The sequence below is a fragment of the Melospiza georgiana genome, chromosome 9, assembly GCF_028018845.1.
Source record: "Melospiza georgiana isolate bMelGeo1 chromosome 9, bMelGeo1.pri, whole genome shotgun sequence".
NCBI lineage: Eukaryota > Metazoa > Chordata > Aves > Passeriformes > Passerellidae > Melospiza > Melospiza georgiana.
Window position 1 is genome coordinate 2,395,877 of NC_080438.1, and position 18,539 is coordinate 2,414,415.

Genomic DNA, 18,539 nt, shown 5'->3' on the forward strand with positions numbered 1-18,539 from the left:
CTGAAATTTCAGGTTTATCGCTTGGATCTAAACTCAGTTGTCACATTTGAAATCTTTGATCAGGTGGTGAAACCTCCTGAGCATTGTTTGACCAAATTGCATGTGAAAGCATCAGGAAGATATTCAATCCTGGTAATTGAACAAAATTTCATTGTTTTATTTTTAGTACTATTTTTTATTTCATTCTCAAGTATATATTAGTTCCATAACAATTGTTTTTCTGTTTAAGACTTTGCAAAAACCTCAAAGTGAGCAGAAACTCTCCAAATGGTAGCATTTTGCTTATTTTCATCTCATATTAAGCAGAGGACTGATCCTGCCAAGTACTGAGAACCCCTCAGCCACACAAAAGCAGAGAGGGAAGGCAGGCTCAGGAGCACTGAGCACCTTGCAGAATCAATCCCATATTCTTACATGATAAAAAGAAACAAACAATTTCATTAATGAATCTCAGTGAAGATACTAATTAACCTGAGAGCATCATCAACCACTTATTCTTTGTTTATTTTGAGAAAGGCCTATGGTACATAGTCAGCAACCGTGTGGTGTCAGCTGAAAGGTTTCAGAAGAGGTAAAGGCAAATCCACAGTTGGTTGCTGACTTGCCTTTCACTGCAGTTGAGCTGTGAACACATCAGGAGTAGCAAAACACACAAAGCACACACAGGCAAGTACTCACCAGCGTTTGGGATTCTGAAATTCACAAGTTTGCAGTTAATGACAAAACACCGATGTGTAACATGAGGATTCAAGGCACTGAACAGCATGGGAGGGAAGACACTCACCAGCAGTGCAAGCAGCAGCAGAAATGCTAAACAGCAAATGATGATAACAATGGAAGTCAGGTGGCTTTGAAAAGTTCAGCAAAACAAGGCAATGAGGACACATTTATGTATGTTTGAAGCAAACAAAGGTAAATGATACACTTAAAACAGAAAATGCAGCCAAGAAAACCAAACAGCTTGGATTAACTTGCACATGCCATTATCCATTCTCTGTTAGGTGCCTACCTGATTTCCCACTGCACTTTTGTTAACCTGACTGCTTCTTTGTTGGGCACTGAGGGAAGCAGAGGAAAAGAGTTATGCTGAGGAAACTTGAACTAAGCCAGTTCCTGAGCAATAATTTTAGCAGTAATAGTTACTTTTGATCCCAGCAGAGAAAGCTAGATTAACACAGCAAAAGAAACACAGGAAAATCATTGCATATATGTGCAAATTTCAACTGCATTTCTACCTGATGATATTTGCCTGCTAAGGACAGAAGGGACATGCACAGCAGACAGCTCCTACCAATCATCCCCTTCACAACAACATCCTTCTTGCATTGGTAAAGGTTACTAAAAGCACAGAGAAATTATGGCTCATGTGGGTAACTTTGGAAACATTAGCCTCTATAAATATTCAGATGAGACAAAAAGCAAGCCATTTCTGTTATTTAGAGCAGTACAACAAAATCCTCCCCTGCTGGAGGCTCTTTAATAGCTTTGTCTTGACAGTTTGTTTTGGATATTATTCTAATATTTATATGCACTTTGAGGGTGTAAATAAAATATAACCAATGGAGGAAGCCTTCATAAAGCTGGTTCAAAGTTGAAATCTTGTAAGAATAGAGCACATTTGAAACTAAACCATATTTAAAATATTTTGCTCAGTTCTTGAACTTTGGTAATCCCAGTTCCTGAAACAAAACACACTCCTGTCTCAAAACCAAACAAGTTGCCATTAATTCTAAAAGCATTTGCATTATGTGGCAGTTTGTGTTAAGCCACAAAATTAAAATATTGCTGGAAAGGAGGAGAAAAGCATTCCAAGAGCAGGCTTTGGCTACTCAGCCACCAGCCCTTCACTGGTGACAGGAAGTTTTGTTTGGATTAGATTATACCATTTCACCAGGCACTGATTCACTGAGGACAGAAGCATCCATATGGCAGCAGCTCCAAAGGCTGCTGTGACACAGAAAGACAGAGGTGTGCTTGGATCAGAGCCTGTGGCCAATCCTGCTGTTTGCTGCCCAGCTGCTGCTCCAAAGAATTGATGAAACACCCAACTCAGCCCTAGTCCAAATTCTGACCCTGCTCTTTGGACCACACCATCAAACCACCAGTCCAGATGCTGTCTGGGAGATCCACAAGGATATTTATTCCTTGTGCCTGCTCACTGTGTTTAGCTTGATAATCCTGATCCTTTTGACCAAACAACACTTCATGTCCCTGGTGCAACACCTAAGTTTTCTGTTTTTCTTAATTTTATCACCTTAGAAAAGTTAATTATACCATTAACATCATACTAAGAAACCCATGCCTTTTAGAAATAGCCCAGCAATTGGTCTTCTATTTAATGTTCTAACACAAATTACTCTTCATACAGATTGATGCATGTAGCTGTTCTTGAATTACACCAACTGGAAACAAACTCAAGCCCAGAATTTTGCCATTTGTTCAGCCAAACAAGACAAACATTAAAATTCCAAGATTTTGCCATTTTATAACTATGTAAATTTGTTCTAAACACTGGCCTTGTTAAATTCCTCTCAAGACAATTCACATTGCACTGTACCTGCCTCAGGTCCTGCAGTGCTGCAGAGTAGTTTGTAATATTTTGTGCTCTCATTCTTAAGGTTCACAGGACTTACACTTTACTGCAGCTGCATGAGACAAGGGGCTAGAAGGCTCAGCAGAGGAAAGGAAACACCAGGGAATCTGGGGAATCTGTAGTCCAGGATGCTTGGATACTGCAGAAGACCCTGTTCTACACAACTTGTTTCATTTCCCAGTTCTAACACAACTGCTGTAACAATAATACACTTACAGTTTCAAATTAGTATTTTCCTCCATTTGTCTCATTAGTGAATATATTTTAAATTCTTCTTTGCTATCCAAATTTTCTCTTTTAATTGAGCAGAAGTCAACAAGGTTACTTTCCTTCCCATCTGTTCCAACCTAGAGAAACCCTTGCTTAAACTTACCAGTGAACTTAAGCCAAGAGTCACTTGTTATCTGCTTATGCCCCATATAGAGCACTTGGGATTTCCAGATCTCAGCTGGCAAAAGAGGAAGCAGCTTTCCCAAGAAATTCAACTTGGGCATTGTAAAGACACAGCAGCAAGGACCATGGAGGCTGCAGGAGCAACAACCATGAGGGCAATTTTTCCAGGGGAGAAACATCATGCAATAGGTACAGATACATCTGGAACTCCAGAATCCAGTACTATAAAATATGGAAAGTTTCAACTTGACACAAGGAGAAGTCTTTTCATAGTGAGGTGAGGCAAGCATTGGAACAGGCTAGCATAGAAAGGCTGGAGAATCTCCAATTTTGGGAATCCTCCAGATCTGATTGGACAAAATCCTGAGAAGCCTGGTCTGAACTCAGCAGGACCCTCCTCTGAGCAGGAGGTGGGACTATGTGACTTCCCAAGGTCACAACACACACCATGAATATACATGGAGTGTTTTTAGCAGCCTTTTTCCTGTCAGAAAAGGATGAAGAGTAGTAAATAGCAGGCAGGTTGTTATCTTGACCTCTAGAAGGCCAGCCACCATTCCTACAACATCCTGTTATTTGTCAAGAGAACTGATAACAATATCTAGGACCCACAAACAACTCTAGAGAAAGTTGCTCAAACCAAACACATACACAGTTGCCTGCCTTTGCTTTCTCCCCTCTCAGCTCACTGAACTCCACATTTTAAACCTTCAAGGCACACAGCCAAAGATGTGCACCTTCCTTCACAGTGCTAACTACAATTGGCCACAGTCAAATACTGCTGTGGTGCCCAAATTTGCTGCCAGCATCTCACACAGCTCAAACCTGTTATGGTAAATACAGCATGAATGTGTCTGAAGGAACATTTATTCTTCAAAGAGTGAAGACATCTTCTATGTTTTTACTAGTGTCAAAATGTTGGTATGAAGTCCCCGAGGCACAAATTGCTGGAAACTGAGGGAGAACATTCTGGAAAATATTCTCACAGCCTTTCAATTAAGCGAGGAGAACGTCAAACCAGGCCCTGCAGGGCATTCTGCTACTATTATTCTCTGCAGCCAAACAGCAGGCACACTTAGAATTCAGTGACATCCATTATTCTGAGCAAAACTGTTTCACACAGAATCACAGCTCCCAAAGTATGCATCAATAACAATGTGGAAAGACCACCAATATCCATTTCTGTGTCCTGAAATGTGACTCCAGACTAAGACATAAAGCTCCAGCTTCAGTGAAACCAGGCTTGTGAACTGGGTGAAGACTCCCCTGCAACTGGGACAGACTTCAACATTGTGGCTATTGAGAAAGAGCATGGTCCTGCATGTCTGGGACTCTGCAGCCTGGATCTTCACTGACATACTTCAGGAATTGTGTTCTGAGCATAAAAAAAATGCCAAGCAAATAAACAAAAAAGCCTGGCAGTGTTTTTACAACAAATTTTCCATGTACTTACTTTGCAAAGCCAATGAAGTCTTCATGGTTGGTGTTGATATAAGAAACCTGGATATCAATGAGCAGCAGCATCTATTATGGGAGACAGGAGAGCAAAACAGGATGGGTAAGGTGGAAGAAAGAGATTGAAGAAAAGGAAGGAAGAAAAAAACAGAACTCTTGAGTCTCTGCATTACTGAATATTGTTTTCATAACTGTTCAAGCCAAAAGCAATATTTTCTAAATTCCACTGCTTCTGTTTCTGTGCTTATTTAATAAGTTAGACTACAGAAGTTCTATTCCTTCTTCCTCCTTTTTTTCCTAACAGACCTCATTTTTCACCTTCTTGGCCCTTGTCCATTCCATTAAGATCAATCATACACAGGCAGAGAGAACAGATAGATTCCAGCTCTGCATTTTGCAAGTTAAGCAAATTCTGCCTATCTGCAGCATTCCAGCCAAGCAGCAAGGAACCTAAACCTTAAACCTAAAATCCATACACTTCCACACTTTATGTACCACAAAAAGAAGTGATAAATAACCCAGTCCTGATCCAGAAATTGTCCAGCCCAGCCATTCTATGTGCACACCTGCATTGAGAGATGGGCTATCAACAAAATAACACAATGATTTGTGTACTTATCACTTGTCAGTCTTTCAGCAGCCCACAGAGAATTTGATTTGCCCTGACAATCTAACTCAGCAAAGAACTTGCTAAGATATCTGCAAAAAATTCCCTCCCACCCTCCAAGAGGCTCTGGAATATGCAGGAGACTGCACTTCACCCCTGTCTTTTCAGACTTCCATTTACCAGGGGGAGCAAGGAAGGAACCTATTGTTATCAAATGGTGGCATTTCATCTCTTCAACCTTATTTCTGCACAGTTCCTCAAATACAGCATCACTCCCAAATTCCTCACAATTCCCAGAAGATATTAAATGCCCCACTTAGACTCTAATCCCCACTATATTTTTGCTCCATCTCTTACCTCTGAAGGATAACTGCTAACATCATAAATAATGATGTGAATGTAACAATAACCTATTTGGTCAATTTTTGGCATTTACAGAAAGCCCATATTTTGCTCTTTGTTCTGAGAAATAATCAGGTATGTGCATACAATGAAGAACAGGAAAATAAAACTCAATTATTTTAAACAACTTGTATTTTCTCCAAAATTTTGAGATAACAGTGTTCTGACTACAACTCCCTGCAAGTACAAGCCCAGCTAATAATTTTTTGTTGAATTATTTTATGACTACATTTGCAGCACAGATTAAAGCAGCAGGAGGTGCTGCACAGCTCCCTAACTTGCACAGGGACAGGCCTAGGGAGCCAGGAGTCCAGAACAGCTTAGGAGTTCTGCTGAGCTCCTCTTCCCAAAATATTTCTATTGTCACACTCTGCACTCTCCAGACAATAATTCCAAATCCTTTCCACTGGATTTTCTCACATGTAATCTCAGATTTGCAGTTTCCTGGATTTGGAATGTTTGGCTAAGTGGTGAATGCTTTAACCAAATTTCTCTGAATTTTAATTTGGTTTTTAGCTTTTTTGTACTTGAAGGAAAGCTTCTCACTCTCTCATGGGTCCCAGTACAATTGTTTGTGAGTCTCACTGTAATTAGGGTGTGGGTGCATGGGATGGGTATGTTAAAAACACCTGGAAACAAAGCAGAAATAAGCTATTCCAGTGTGCATCTATTTAATCAATATTGATTTCCCACAAACAGCTCTAGTGGCCCAGCTAACAAGTTGGCACACTGGCACAGGAACAAGCCAACACTATTTAAGCTTTCTGCAACAATTCTAGTCCCTATCAAAGCTCAGTGGTAAAGAAGCAAATTTTTCTTCTCTAAAACGTGCAGCCTATTTTTAAAAAAAACGAAATCTTTCACTGTCCTACTGCACTTTGGATGTAAGAGCTCTTCTTCCCCAAACTGTCACATCTCCTATTTATTCTTACCTGGTCCTTGGTTTTCTCTTCTCTTTCACGAATGTAGCCAGCAACAATTCTTTCTGTTTCCTCACACAACCTTGGATATGTTGCCAACTGAAACAGAAAATTAATAGAAACTTACACCTGCAGAGAGGCTTCAGTGGAATACAACCAGGGGAGCCTCCAGCTTTCCTCTTTGGAAAGAAAGCAAATATTATAAATGCTTGGGACTCAAAGTTAAGCACACTGCAAACAAAGCAAGCCTTACTTGCTGTTGTTCAGGGACTGCAGAGACCTAAACCCTTGGATTGCTGCTGTTCCTTTCCTCCAGGGAATACTGAGGAAAATACACTTTGGACATGTGAAACACAGTCTATCTGGGGTGAGGTTTCTCTCTCTTCTACTGGGCCTAATTCCAGAGTGGTGCTCTAAATGATTTCCAAACTTCTTGTTTTTAAAGTCTCCACCTTGCGGCAACATCTTTACATAACAATACTGAAAAAAGCAAGATACAGTAATAAATTTGGCAAATACCACTGGGAAGAGCATCTGCACAGTTAATTTAGGTGACAAGCCTTGCAGACTTTGACAAAAGTGAAAAAAACCTGGAAACTCTGCTGAAAACATACCAGAGAAACTGCTTCTCTATGTTTATTTTGTCTTTTGGGTTTTAAGAAATATTTCCTTTGAAATAAAAAAATTGGGTTTTTTTTCAGAAAAAATGCAAGAGGATATTTCTCAACAAGCTCATCATAGCTGTGCTCACATCCCAGAATCACTCCTGTGCTTGCTATTATGGGGTACCCTGCACTGGGATGGTGGGACAGGCAGATGGGCAGGTGAGAGTGCAAAAACAGCCAGACAGCTAAGAAGTGAAAACACAGTTTTAAGGAGGAAACTGAGGGCACCTCTTGACTCAAAAACACCTCTCACCATAAGAATAAAAACAAAAGAATCAAAAACATGAGCTTTTCCATGATTACATTATTCTGAGCACTTTGCAGAAGTTGTAATTAATTACCTGAGGAAGTCCTACTCTGTCCAATGAGTCACTGAATCAGAAATCTCTTATAGCACCATAAAATACAAAACAGCCTTTATATTATATACCATTCCATTGCATTTTACTTACATTACCAGATCTATGTGCAAGTTACCTTTTTAGTGCACTTCTTGACAGTGTTGATTAACTCTTGCATCACCAGATCCACACTTTTTAAGCAAGGTCCTTTCAGCTTAACGATCTGTTTTTTAACAATGGCTTCAAATGCCATATCTGGAGTGAACAAACCTGTTCTGTGGACATAAAAGAATATGTAAGACAGTAGTAACAACATCAGGCAAGGAAGATTTTTTTTTTACTAAATTGCTCAAATCTTCACTTTCAGAGCTGAGTAATAATCCCTACACAAACAGGCTTCCACAGAGCTAAATTTGCTTCTTTCTCAAAGGAAGTATCATTCTGAATAAGAATATGCTCAGAATATAAGACTATAAGTAGAAACATGCTTGAAAGATGAAACTCCTTCAAGAAGACTGCAAGAACACTAAGGAGTATTGCTATAGTGCAGTAAAGCCTCAGCAGAAGTGCCATCAAACCTTAGGGATGAGTGGCAGCTGCAAGCACTCCATGCACAGCAAATCCATCAGAATCCTACGGCTGCACTTTCCACTCACACCAGAAAATGAGGTTTTGTTACTCAAGAGTCCAACATGGAGAATTTCCAGTTGGTCACTGCAGAGTAAATGAATCTATAAACAGCTACTCCAGAGAATCAGCCCTAAACAATTGGGCCTTGCTTATCTTTCAAACACTCTTTTCCAAGGTCTACCTTGCCAGATAAATTATATAAAAAACAAAACTATAAAAGCACATCCAAAATTATCATTTCACTATGATAAATCAAGACCTCTCCAGCAATCAAGCAAGGAAAGTTCAAATCCTGCACCACAGCTACCAGGGTCAACCATCTGAGAATTTACCCATCAAGTAACACAATAAACATTTCCCAAAACTGAGAACAACAAAGCTTGTAAGCAATGCTTTGGGAAGATATTCCATCTGTGCCATGAGACCAGGCAAAAAAACAAGGGAGCACTTGCCTGATGCCATGTATGTTCTTGATGGCATAACTTATCTCTCTCCTCAGCTCCTTCTCATTGAATTCCATCTAGAGGAACAGCAGCACACAAGAGCACATCAGGGGAAGGTTTCAACAAAACAGAAAATATCCCCTCTCCCTCTACAACCATAACACAAACAAGTTTAGCTGTTAAAATAGTAATTTCTAATTACACCAAACAATGCATAAGTATTTTAAAATGTTTTAGAACTAAGGCAACAGGTAGCAGTAAATATTGTTGAAAATCACATACTCTTCCATTCCAGATATATCAACAGCTGGAATGATTTTGAAGAGTTGACAGAATAAGCCAGAAACAGGATTTGGAAGACTCCACTTTTTTTTTTTTAAAGCTGGTTTCTCAAAGTGGTGTAACTTCCGTGATTATGATCTGTTTATCCTTCCCTTCCCATTCTACAGTTTTCAACTAAATTTAAGAGAGGAGTTGTCCCAGTTATGAAGTTATAAAGCTTTTCTTCAAGTTTCTTGGAAGGCAGCTGGCTGAAAGAGAAGTCAGTGTTGTCACAAATGAAAGGGTCATTACCTAGGTCAAACCATCATAGAATGATTTGGGTTGGAAGGGACCTAAAGGGCTATTTTCCATTACTCTCATTTTAATAGATACCAGCTTGTTGTTCAAGTCAAATTGACCACTGTAACTGCTTGCCTGCCCCATTTAACCAAAGAAAGATGCCATCTGTGATAAAACAATAGGAGAGCACAGAAAATACTATGAAATAGGATTATAATTATATTCTCTTTCTTGTATTTTAGAATTCTTAGCATGTCTCAGTGTCCAATCCTAGAAATTAAGCCAAATGTCTCAATTATAACTTCATGTAATTTCTTCCACAGTTAAAAGCATATTCTTTCAATCAGCTCTTTGCTTGGCTATACTACTATCAGTAGGAACATAAGGAAACACAAATAAAATCAAGCACATCAGCAAAATGGATAAATACCTTCACAAGTTCAAAGGGAAAACGTTCATGGAAAATACGATTGATTTTGGCACCTCCTGAAAGCTCCAGTGTATCAACTTGATCTCCTGATCCTTCAATTCTTTTTTCAAAGTCCACTGAAAACTGCTGTACCATCCTAAATGGCAAAGGAGGGGAGGAAAGGAAAAAAGAACAAACAAAACCTGGAACAATTTAAGCATATTAACTACCAACTCTTATTTCAGTACTGCCTATTCAAACCTATTTAGCAATTGCCAAAAGTATCTGTACAAGTGATTGAGCCAAGTTGCCAATCCACAGAATCCCTACCTACCCACATCCCCCTGCATCCCTTGTCTAATAGCATGATGTGAATCCACTGCTGCAAAATTCAGAAGAGATTGGGAAGGAACTTCTTTTCCCCATGCCAAAAGGCAAGCCCAAGAACCAGTGCTAACATGGTGATGTGTAAGGACCACAAGCTCCAGCTTACTTGGCTCTGCTTTGACTTCTGCAGCAGCAGCATTCAGAGAAACCCACAGGAGAGTTCTCCCAGTCATGGAAAAGTCAAAGGTGATGTCCCTCTGTTTTTGCCTCTGGAGTAAAGTCTCAAGGAACTGTCTACTCTTTTGGACACAGTTGTTACAAAAATAAGGAGTAAATCAGAGTCTTCATCTGGCTCAAGAAAGCCTCTCTAGTTCAGCTGATTACTTTTCCCTCTGAATTCCAAAGTTTTAGTTGGAGAATGAATCCAGCCCCAAACATGCACATAGCACAATCCACTGTTCTTACCATCTATCCCAGAGATTTTCAGATTAAAATGCTGAAAAGCACAGAAATCAGTCAAAGCAGGAATGTGACAACAGGCATATAAGAGAGAAGAGCTAAGAACATTTTACACTTCTTCCTTCACATGCTTCCTCTCTAATAGGTAAATTTTATTTGCATACAAACACAGAGGGCTACAACTGAAGAGAAAAAAAAAAAAAAAAGGAGAGCCAAAATGGCAGCTCTTCCAGGTGAAAAGATAGGCAGTACTAAGTATGCAGCACCCTGGAAACAGGCCAAGGAAGGAAGGAAGCAGATGCAGCAAAGCAGCAGCTGCTAACTGGTGCTCAGTTCACAACATCAGCATTGTCCTTTCTCCCTGGTGCTAAATCCACAATCAAGACAGGGCTGGGATTCCACCTGCACTTGATTCCAAGTCAGATGAACAAAGATCTCTGTTCCATGGCTGATATCAAAGTCTCATCAGACAGACTTATTTTGTGGATGAGACCCAAACCAGACAGTGACTTAAGCAGTGAAAAATCAGTTCAGAACTGGTGATGATAATCCCCAAGAATTTGCCTTGCTGTTTTCTGAAAGCACAACAAACTTTTACTGACAACTCCTGCAGCAAAGATCTCTGGGTCTTCGGCGCACAAAATATGAAGGACGACCATCTTTGATTAATTTTGATCTTGCCATCTCTAGGTTCTTTTGGACAGCCAAGTTTTTACACTAGAAAAAGAAGCATTCTTTATTCTTCTTCCAGCCTCCTCATCTTACAAACTTCCAATACAATCTCTCTCCCCTGCCTGAGGTCATCTTTTTGGCAGACAGAAGAATATGTCTACACAATCAGAAGCAGTTTTTTACCTTTGATCATCTCTGTTGCCCACCTTCATGCTTTTTCCTTGTTCTGTTTTCTCCCTTTTCTAGGATTACTAAAATTAATTTAGGGAAAATTCTGTTGAAATTGTAGAAGAAATAAAGTGTTCTGGAGCATCAAACACAGAAATCTTTGGAGCTTGTGTAAAGAACCTTTAACATTAGCATAATGTTTAAATTTAAACCAATCAGACAGAAGGGGCAAAAAGGCAAAACAAACCCATTTGAAGTGGAAAAGCAGACAAAAGACACTCACTGCAACAGGGCTTTTGTTTTTCTGGTGGGATCTTCTGGTCTGAAGTTTTTGTACACCTCTACTTCATGTTCTATAGAAAGCAGCTGGCTCTGGAGTTTGCTTCTGAAGGCTGGCAGGGTATCCCGGATATGATTGGTAAGTTGCTAAAAAGCAAATAAAAATCTTTTTATACTGTCAAAAAGATGAAAGTAGGAGCACAATCATTTCCTTCTGACTGCCAACCATGTCAGCCATGACCTGTGCCAGTTTACCAGTGCTGTTCCTTTTGATCTCTGATGCAATGGAGACTTTTAAAGAACAATTCCATATTCCTGGTGCACACAAAATTCCTCCATCCTCTAACTCACTAAGCCCTGTTACTACACACCTGTTTACTTACACCTGAAGAAGTTACACATATTACATGGATAATTTAAAATTACCTCTCATCTCTCTGTGCTGATGCCACACTCCCATTTTGCTGCTTTTCTTAAGGGTGTTTCACAATTCCCTACATATTTATTCAGCACAACAACTGCTACAGCCACAAGGAAAAGTGGGAAAGAAAGATAGTCTGAGCACTCACAGCATGTTTTTACACACACATATATATGTTTTAATATGTTAGGACAGTACTGCCTATGACTTACCTGTGCCATAATTTTCTCAGGTATTGTACACATTCCTTAACTAAAAGCAAACCAGACTTCCTCCTCTATGCCCCAAACCCTCACCCAACCCAGTCAGACAAGCTATACATTTAAACTGTCATACACCAAAAGATATAAACTCAAGTTTGAACTTGCTGAGCAGACTGACAAGCACAAAATCAAAAGCTGGAGTTTCCCTGGAGCACCACCTTGTGGATACAAAGAAACTGAAATATTACCTGAAACACAAAAGTTCCCCAATATCTTGAGGCCAGAACTTATGTAGATCTCCCATATATAACATTCTACACACAGTAAAAGCAACAGAAGATCAACAGTTCCTACTGAAGTAGGTAAATTTTGAAAACAGCTCTCAAAAAAGTTAATAGCATAGAAAGAGTCAGGACACACAACACACTTGAAAGGTATGTGCAGCTTGTGTTTCAGTCTCAAAACTGAGACATATGGATTAAACTTTCAAGATGTAAAACAAGGCAAAAATTCTAAACACAGAAAGAAATTCATGGTACAAGGAATATCTTGCATCAAGATGAAGATTTTGGCTCTGAAGCACAAATAAATGGCATTTGTAGTCTTTTTGAGCAAGCTCAGAGCATTTCATAGCCTGGTTTTGCAGTTACAGCTGCAAAGTCACTGCAGCAAAAAATTAATCAGAGCAGCCATTTAGTTTTCTACTTTAACCAGGAACATTCCAGCTGTTTCCAGCTGCTGTCCAAAACGGACAAAGCCAGGCTGACCTGGGCTTTGCCTGTTCCAGAGGAAAAGCTGCAATTTGACAGTGAGCTGCAAAAAACAGTATCAAGTTTGACTTGCAGGAATACCAAAAATACTGGGCAACTGACAAGTTAAATGTAACAATTGAAGAATAGGATGGTATACCTCCAGGGAGGGAAGCAAATCTTGGTTTTGATGTTCGTATTCAGTATTCTAAAGAACAGGGAAGTGCAGAACTGCCAGCAAAAGTCAGAAACTACAACTCACAGCAAGCTTTTGTATCTACATGCAATATACAGCTTTGTTTTTACCTTGTGCAAATTAAAAACACTGAAAGCAGGAAAGGATGAGTGAGGTTGAGAGACCAATTTCACTTTAATACAGTTTTTATATTGGCCCTATCATTACAAAGCTGAAACAAAGGTTTCAGGTCTTACCTGGTTTAGAACTTTCTGGAGATAGGGTGTTCCCATCCGATCTGCCATGTGCCTGTAGGATGGGTGGGAAAGAAAGAATTTCCTTTCTGCTAGAAGAGCTGCTTTTATGTCCTTCTTCCCATCAATGTCCTTCTGGCTTCTGTTTACAACACCAATATAACCTAAAACAAGACAAAACCAATGGGTAAATCAATGCAGCTATTGCCTGAACCAGTGAATTCATCTTAAATAGAACCAGGCTGTCTCAGCTCAAACAAAACTTTGCAATTCAGGTATTTCATACCATGTCTACAAGTAAAATAGTAACCTTAACACTGCCTAAATTGTTCATTCTGTTTACATATAGCAAATAGACTTCCTTTTAAACCACCAATTCAAATAGAGAAATATCTGAACCTCTGGTGAAAACCAAGAATTCAAAAATAAGCAAACAAAAATCCAAAATAAAATTGAAATACACACAGAGGTCTATGCAGATAAATGATATGACATTAACAAAATACAAAAAAAAAAATCTTCTCATTTGCTGGACCAACTTGTTCCATGGGAGGACACAGTAAATTATCAATAAATTATAACCATAATCAAAATTCTTGATATTATTAACAGAATGAGCAAATGTGGCAGTAGCTGCCAGAACATGGAAAATTTCTGGCAAGGATCAAAACTGGTTTCCAGTGAGATTACCAAGCTCTGGTGCTTGCTTCTGTCATATACAAAGAAAAAAAGCATTTTTTTTTGTTACAAGGAACCTGGCAGAGAAGAAAAATATTGACTAATGAGATGTGCTGGTATTACACTGCATATTCCAGAGGATTTTCCAGGTCCAGAAATGACATTTTTAGCACAGCCACCTTTATGTTTGCTGAATAGATAACTGCAAAAGCAAGGAACACATCAAGCGCAGCATAACCTTTGATTTGTCTCCAGGACTCCCAAACACCATCCTTATCCAAAGCACTTTCTGGACTGCAAAGAGTAAAGGCAAGTGAACATTCTCACCTCTACGAAGAGGGAGGAGTTTGTTTTCTAGAACTTCTCTTGCATCTGTTCCTTCATCCATCAGATCCAATTTTGTGATCACACCAATGGTTCTAAGGCCTGACCAGAGTGGAAGCAGGAGGAAAAAGTTATTGAAAAATTATTTAGAGTCATAAGAACAATTACACCTTACAATTATGTTACAACATATCTGTGCCCTTCTCAAAGCTATCACACAAAACCAGCTCCAACTCAAGTGATGATATGTCTGGAAAAACAGGGAACATAATTGCCAGTGCTGAAATGTATTCCTCAAAACTCCTTAACAAGGCTCAGCATCCCTACAATATGCCTGTACAAAATTTATGCTGTCAGTATCCAGAAATCCCATCAGCACCATCCCCTACTTTGCCCATTACTACACAAATTCATAGATAAGTGTCGCAGACATCTTTTCATGAAAATCCTTTCCTTAGGATTTTTCCTCCTGAGAAGCTGGGAGGCCTCAGGAACAAAATGTAAACATTGATTATCTGCTGCTGTGGAATGCAACAGGTGCATCTGTGATTGGCCCATGTTGGATGTCTGTAATTAATGGCCAATCACAGTCAGCTGGCTCAGACAGAGAGTCTGGGACAGCTACCTTTGTTATCATTCATTCTGATTCTATTCTATTCTTAGCTAGCCTTCTGAGATGAAACCTTTTCTTCTATTCTTTTAGTATAGTTTTAATGTAACATATATCATAAAATAATAAATCAAGCCTTCTGAAACATGGAGTCAGATCTCTGTCTCTTCCCTCATCCTCAGACCCCTGTGAATACAGTCACAGATAGGCACTGCTCCACTAGCTTGTAAGTGATAGTGACAACATTTTAAAACTCATTTACAGCAACATTACCCAAACAATACTGAGCTAACAAACAGTTACATTGTGATGCTGAAGATTGTGTGAGAATGTAAACAGACATCTATATTACGTATAATAAATTATAGAATTTCCTACAAGAATTGGTCTGTTGTTTTCAATTCTGTTGTTACACTTGAGAACAAAAAGTGATGACACTCAATCCTGCTTACCCTGAGGGTCCACCTCCTTTGCCAGCTTCAGGGCATCTGAGTTGGCCAGGTCAGTGTTAGCTGGAGTCACAGCCAGGATCAGGCAGTTCTCTCTGGAGATGAACTGCATTATCATGTCTCTGATCTGCTGCTCAATGTCTGGAGGCTGATCCCCCACTGGCACTTTAGTGATTCCCGGCAAATCAATAAGGGTCAGGCTTAAGACTACATGGACAAGATGGATCATAAACTGGTTAGAACACCACACATGGCAAAGGGGACAACACAGCCATGGCTGCACACAAGTTTTGGTCACATAAAACCCCACAGAACCACCTGCACAGGCAGATTAATAGGTCAACAGTTGTCAACAGTTCAAACAAAATGTCTGACAATCTGCAAAGACTTGTTCCCCCATTGGTCTTACATATTTGGATTTATTAGTACTATTTATTGTTAATATTTAAAATACTGCAACTGGTATAAATTGATACTTATATCAAATATCCTTGAGGGCTCTAAGACAAATTAACATGGTTTTCTGAGCTTAGTCCAACAACAGGAGCACAGGCAACAGATCACTCTCATTGCATCCTCCAAATAAACCAAAACAATTGTTTGGATTATTTATTAAAATAGTGTCTCTGACCATGTTTTCAATCATGTCTCTAATTAAGAAATTCCCAAAAAACAATCAATAGTTAGCCTAACTTACATAGCAAAACTGTTATTAAGGGGCTTGGGGATATATTGCTGGTTTGGGAGGTTTTTTTGTTGTTTGTTTTTTAACCTGTAACATCTTCAGAAAAGTCAGAAAGATTAAAATATTAATCTATTAAGAAAACCTGGTTTGCTTTGGTATGATTTCCCTAGTAAGGGCCACAGTGCCAACAAAGGGCATGCTGGCTTGGGGTAAGCAGGCATCCTTTAGCTAAATGACAAAAATGCAATTCCTAGGAAGGAAATACCAGAAGTGTAGTTGGAGTCTGGTTAATGCAGACAACCATGGCTGAACTAAAAGATTGATCCTAATAAAGCAAAGCAAGAGCAACAGGTAGGAAATTTTCACTTTCTCCTGGAGTCAGCATGTTCAACAAACAAGCTTTGAGGCAGGGGATTTAGTTAAGCTTCTCTGCAGCTAGAAAAATCATGCTTCAGTCAAACACACTACTTTTGTCCTATATCAAAGACAATTTCAATGGAAAACATTTTCTCTAGATTGTCTTCATTAAGCTGGGCAGATGGCAGCCAGAGGAACCCACTTTGATATATACAGGGGGTCTTCACCAGAAAGCAACTTCAAACACTGTTACTGTCTGAATATAATTTTAGTGACAGCAAGCAATAACTTTTCAGTAAGGCAGGGATACACAGAGACTTTCTAGATCAGGGAATTCCTCTGGAGAGTGCCAAAAAGAAGTTTTATTACAAGTCCCATTACTGGCCTTTACTAACTCAGCCTCAAACCTTTTCCAGCCCAGATCAGGCAATAAGAGCAGATACAAAAGGTGATGAGCTACATAACATGTTTATATGACATCAATGTAAAATAGAATGATTTTACATACCATGTGGAGAATATATTCTTAAATTAATAGGAACTGAAGAAATGCCTTTGTTCATTCCTGTTACTCTATCTGTTTCAACTTCAATTTCCTGACGAACTTCATCAAAATCAGTAAATTTCTTCCCTTTGCAGTGTAGAAACTCAGCATACTCTGTCAAGAATACCAACAACAACTCTGTATTTCACAGGCTCATTGACTTGCACACCCACTTTCAAGCCCCCAGTGTTCTTCAGATGCGTGGGCACAAAAGTTGGTCATCATGGCTATCAGAAAAGCATTATTATGACTGCACAGATGAAAACCAGCCCTCAACAAAAAAGGCTCAGTTAAAAGTCAAGTTGACTGGATATGATTTATTGCTCCTATCTTCAGCACATCGTCTTCTGGAACAATTGAATCTTTCAATTAGCTGCCATTTACAGTAATAGAATAGGGAACAAATTAAGAATGAGATTGAGTTTTCATCTGATCTCATTTGCCTTTAATACATCCTAAATGGAAAAGTAATTCAAATTCTGTAACAGGAAAGATTTTTAGCATTTGCTTCAAAAACTTTGATTCCATTTTACATACAAATTTAGTAAAGGAATTCTGTAAATTTTTACAAGTTCAAAATGAAAATAAGATCACTTAAAAACACTGTAATGTTTTTAACACAGCTTCTAATTTCCTAAAAGTGTCCTGTAGTCTAAATATGAATCATGTTTACAAGTTGGCAAAAATGTCCATAGAAATAGCTGTGATTTTGCTGAAGTGGGACAACACAAATAATTCCCAAGCCTTTAATTTCAAACAAGCTGTTGTTTTACCTTAGAAGAGCATTGAAGAGGAATCAGAAAATTTGTTAAACCCAAACTTGACACTTAGTCCCTGTTTTGACTTTTGAATCCAAATACTGCTACTAATCATTGCAACCTTTTTGGTTGCCTGCATAACCAAAAGCACATCGCAGGATTTTAAAACTGGAGTTTCTTCCTTTAAAGCAGAACACAAAGGTTTATCTACACAGCGAGGCTGCCATCAGAAATGATGACAAAAACAGCAATTCCAGACACCAGCTCAAGTCCTGCCCCCAGCAGGTCAGAGCTGTAGGACTGGGGAAAGGCTGAAAAGATTTGTGCACATTCCAGTTCATTTCACCCCGCAATGGAGGCCTGATCCCAAAGCTCCCTTCAGAAGTTTCTTCCCCAGAAAATGTTCCTTGGTAACAAGCCCAGATACCCAGTGCAAAGAGCTTGCTTGGTACCCAAAGAACAGCAGCTGAGAACACCAAATGTGTGAAGATGCATTAAAAGAGGACCTTATGTGTCAGTACTGAAGCTGGCTCCCCAGAAGTCACTTTGTTATTATTAATGACAGAGCTGTTAAAAAAATAACAATAGTCAAAACTACAATAAATAGTTAAAGAAAGCTGACAGAAAAAAAGGACAGAGTGCAGGGGAAAACATCAAATACCCACCTGTCTGTCCTACAATATCATAATCCCTCCAGATTCAGTGTGTGAGCAACAGGGAAACTCACCCTTGTTCAGACAAAAATACATTATTTCTTTTAAAAACAAGAGAGTACCTAAAAATAAGCACCTTATTTTATATCCTTTTTTCAGCTCCAGCAGCAAAATGATAATGAATGGTAGTTTTGTTTCATTATCCACCATTTATTAAAGAAACAAAGCAGGGAATATTCAAATATTTCAAAAATAAAAATAACATGATGCACAAAAGAAAATATCTCAGTTGAGAATTTACATTTGTAAAATTTGTCATCTCAAGGCTGGCAAATAGATACCTAATGAAAAAAAA

General features: G+C 39.0%; 1 protein-coding gene across 3 annotated transcripts in view; it reads right to left on the bottom strand.

Annotated features, from left to right (window-relative positions):
- Positions 1-18,539, bottom strand: part of DNM3 (dynamin 3) — a 169,309-nt gene that overhangs the window by 127,460 nt on the left and 23,310 nt on the right. For all 3 annotated transcript variants that reach the window (XM_058030315.1, XM_058030314.1, XM_058030312.1), the window contains exons 3-13: positions 16,738-16,887; positions 15,191-15,394; positions 14,132-14,230; positions 13,130-13,290; positions 11,329-11,471; positions 9,441-9,576; positions 8,459-8,526; positions 7,513-7,651; positions 6,383-6,469; positions 4,440-4,510; positions 1,010-1,058 (exon numbers count right to left, since the gene is read on the bottom strand). In XM_058030315.1, the coding sequence (XP_057886298.1) occupies positions 1,010-1,058; positions 4,440-4,510; positions 6,383-6,469; positions 7,513-7,651; positions 8,459-8,526; positions 9,441-9,576; positions 11,329-11,471; positions 13,130-13,290; positions 14,132-14,230; positions 15,191-15,394; positions 16,738-16,887 (1,307 nt within the window). The remainder of the gene's footprint in view (positions 1-1,009; positions 1,059-4,439; positions 4,511-6,382; positions 6,470-7,512; positions 7,652-8,458; positions 8,527-9,440; positions 9,577-11,328; positions 11,472-13,129; positions 13,291-14,131; positions 14,231-15,190; positions 15,395-16,737; positions 16,888-18,539) is intronic.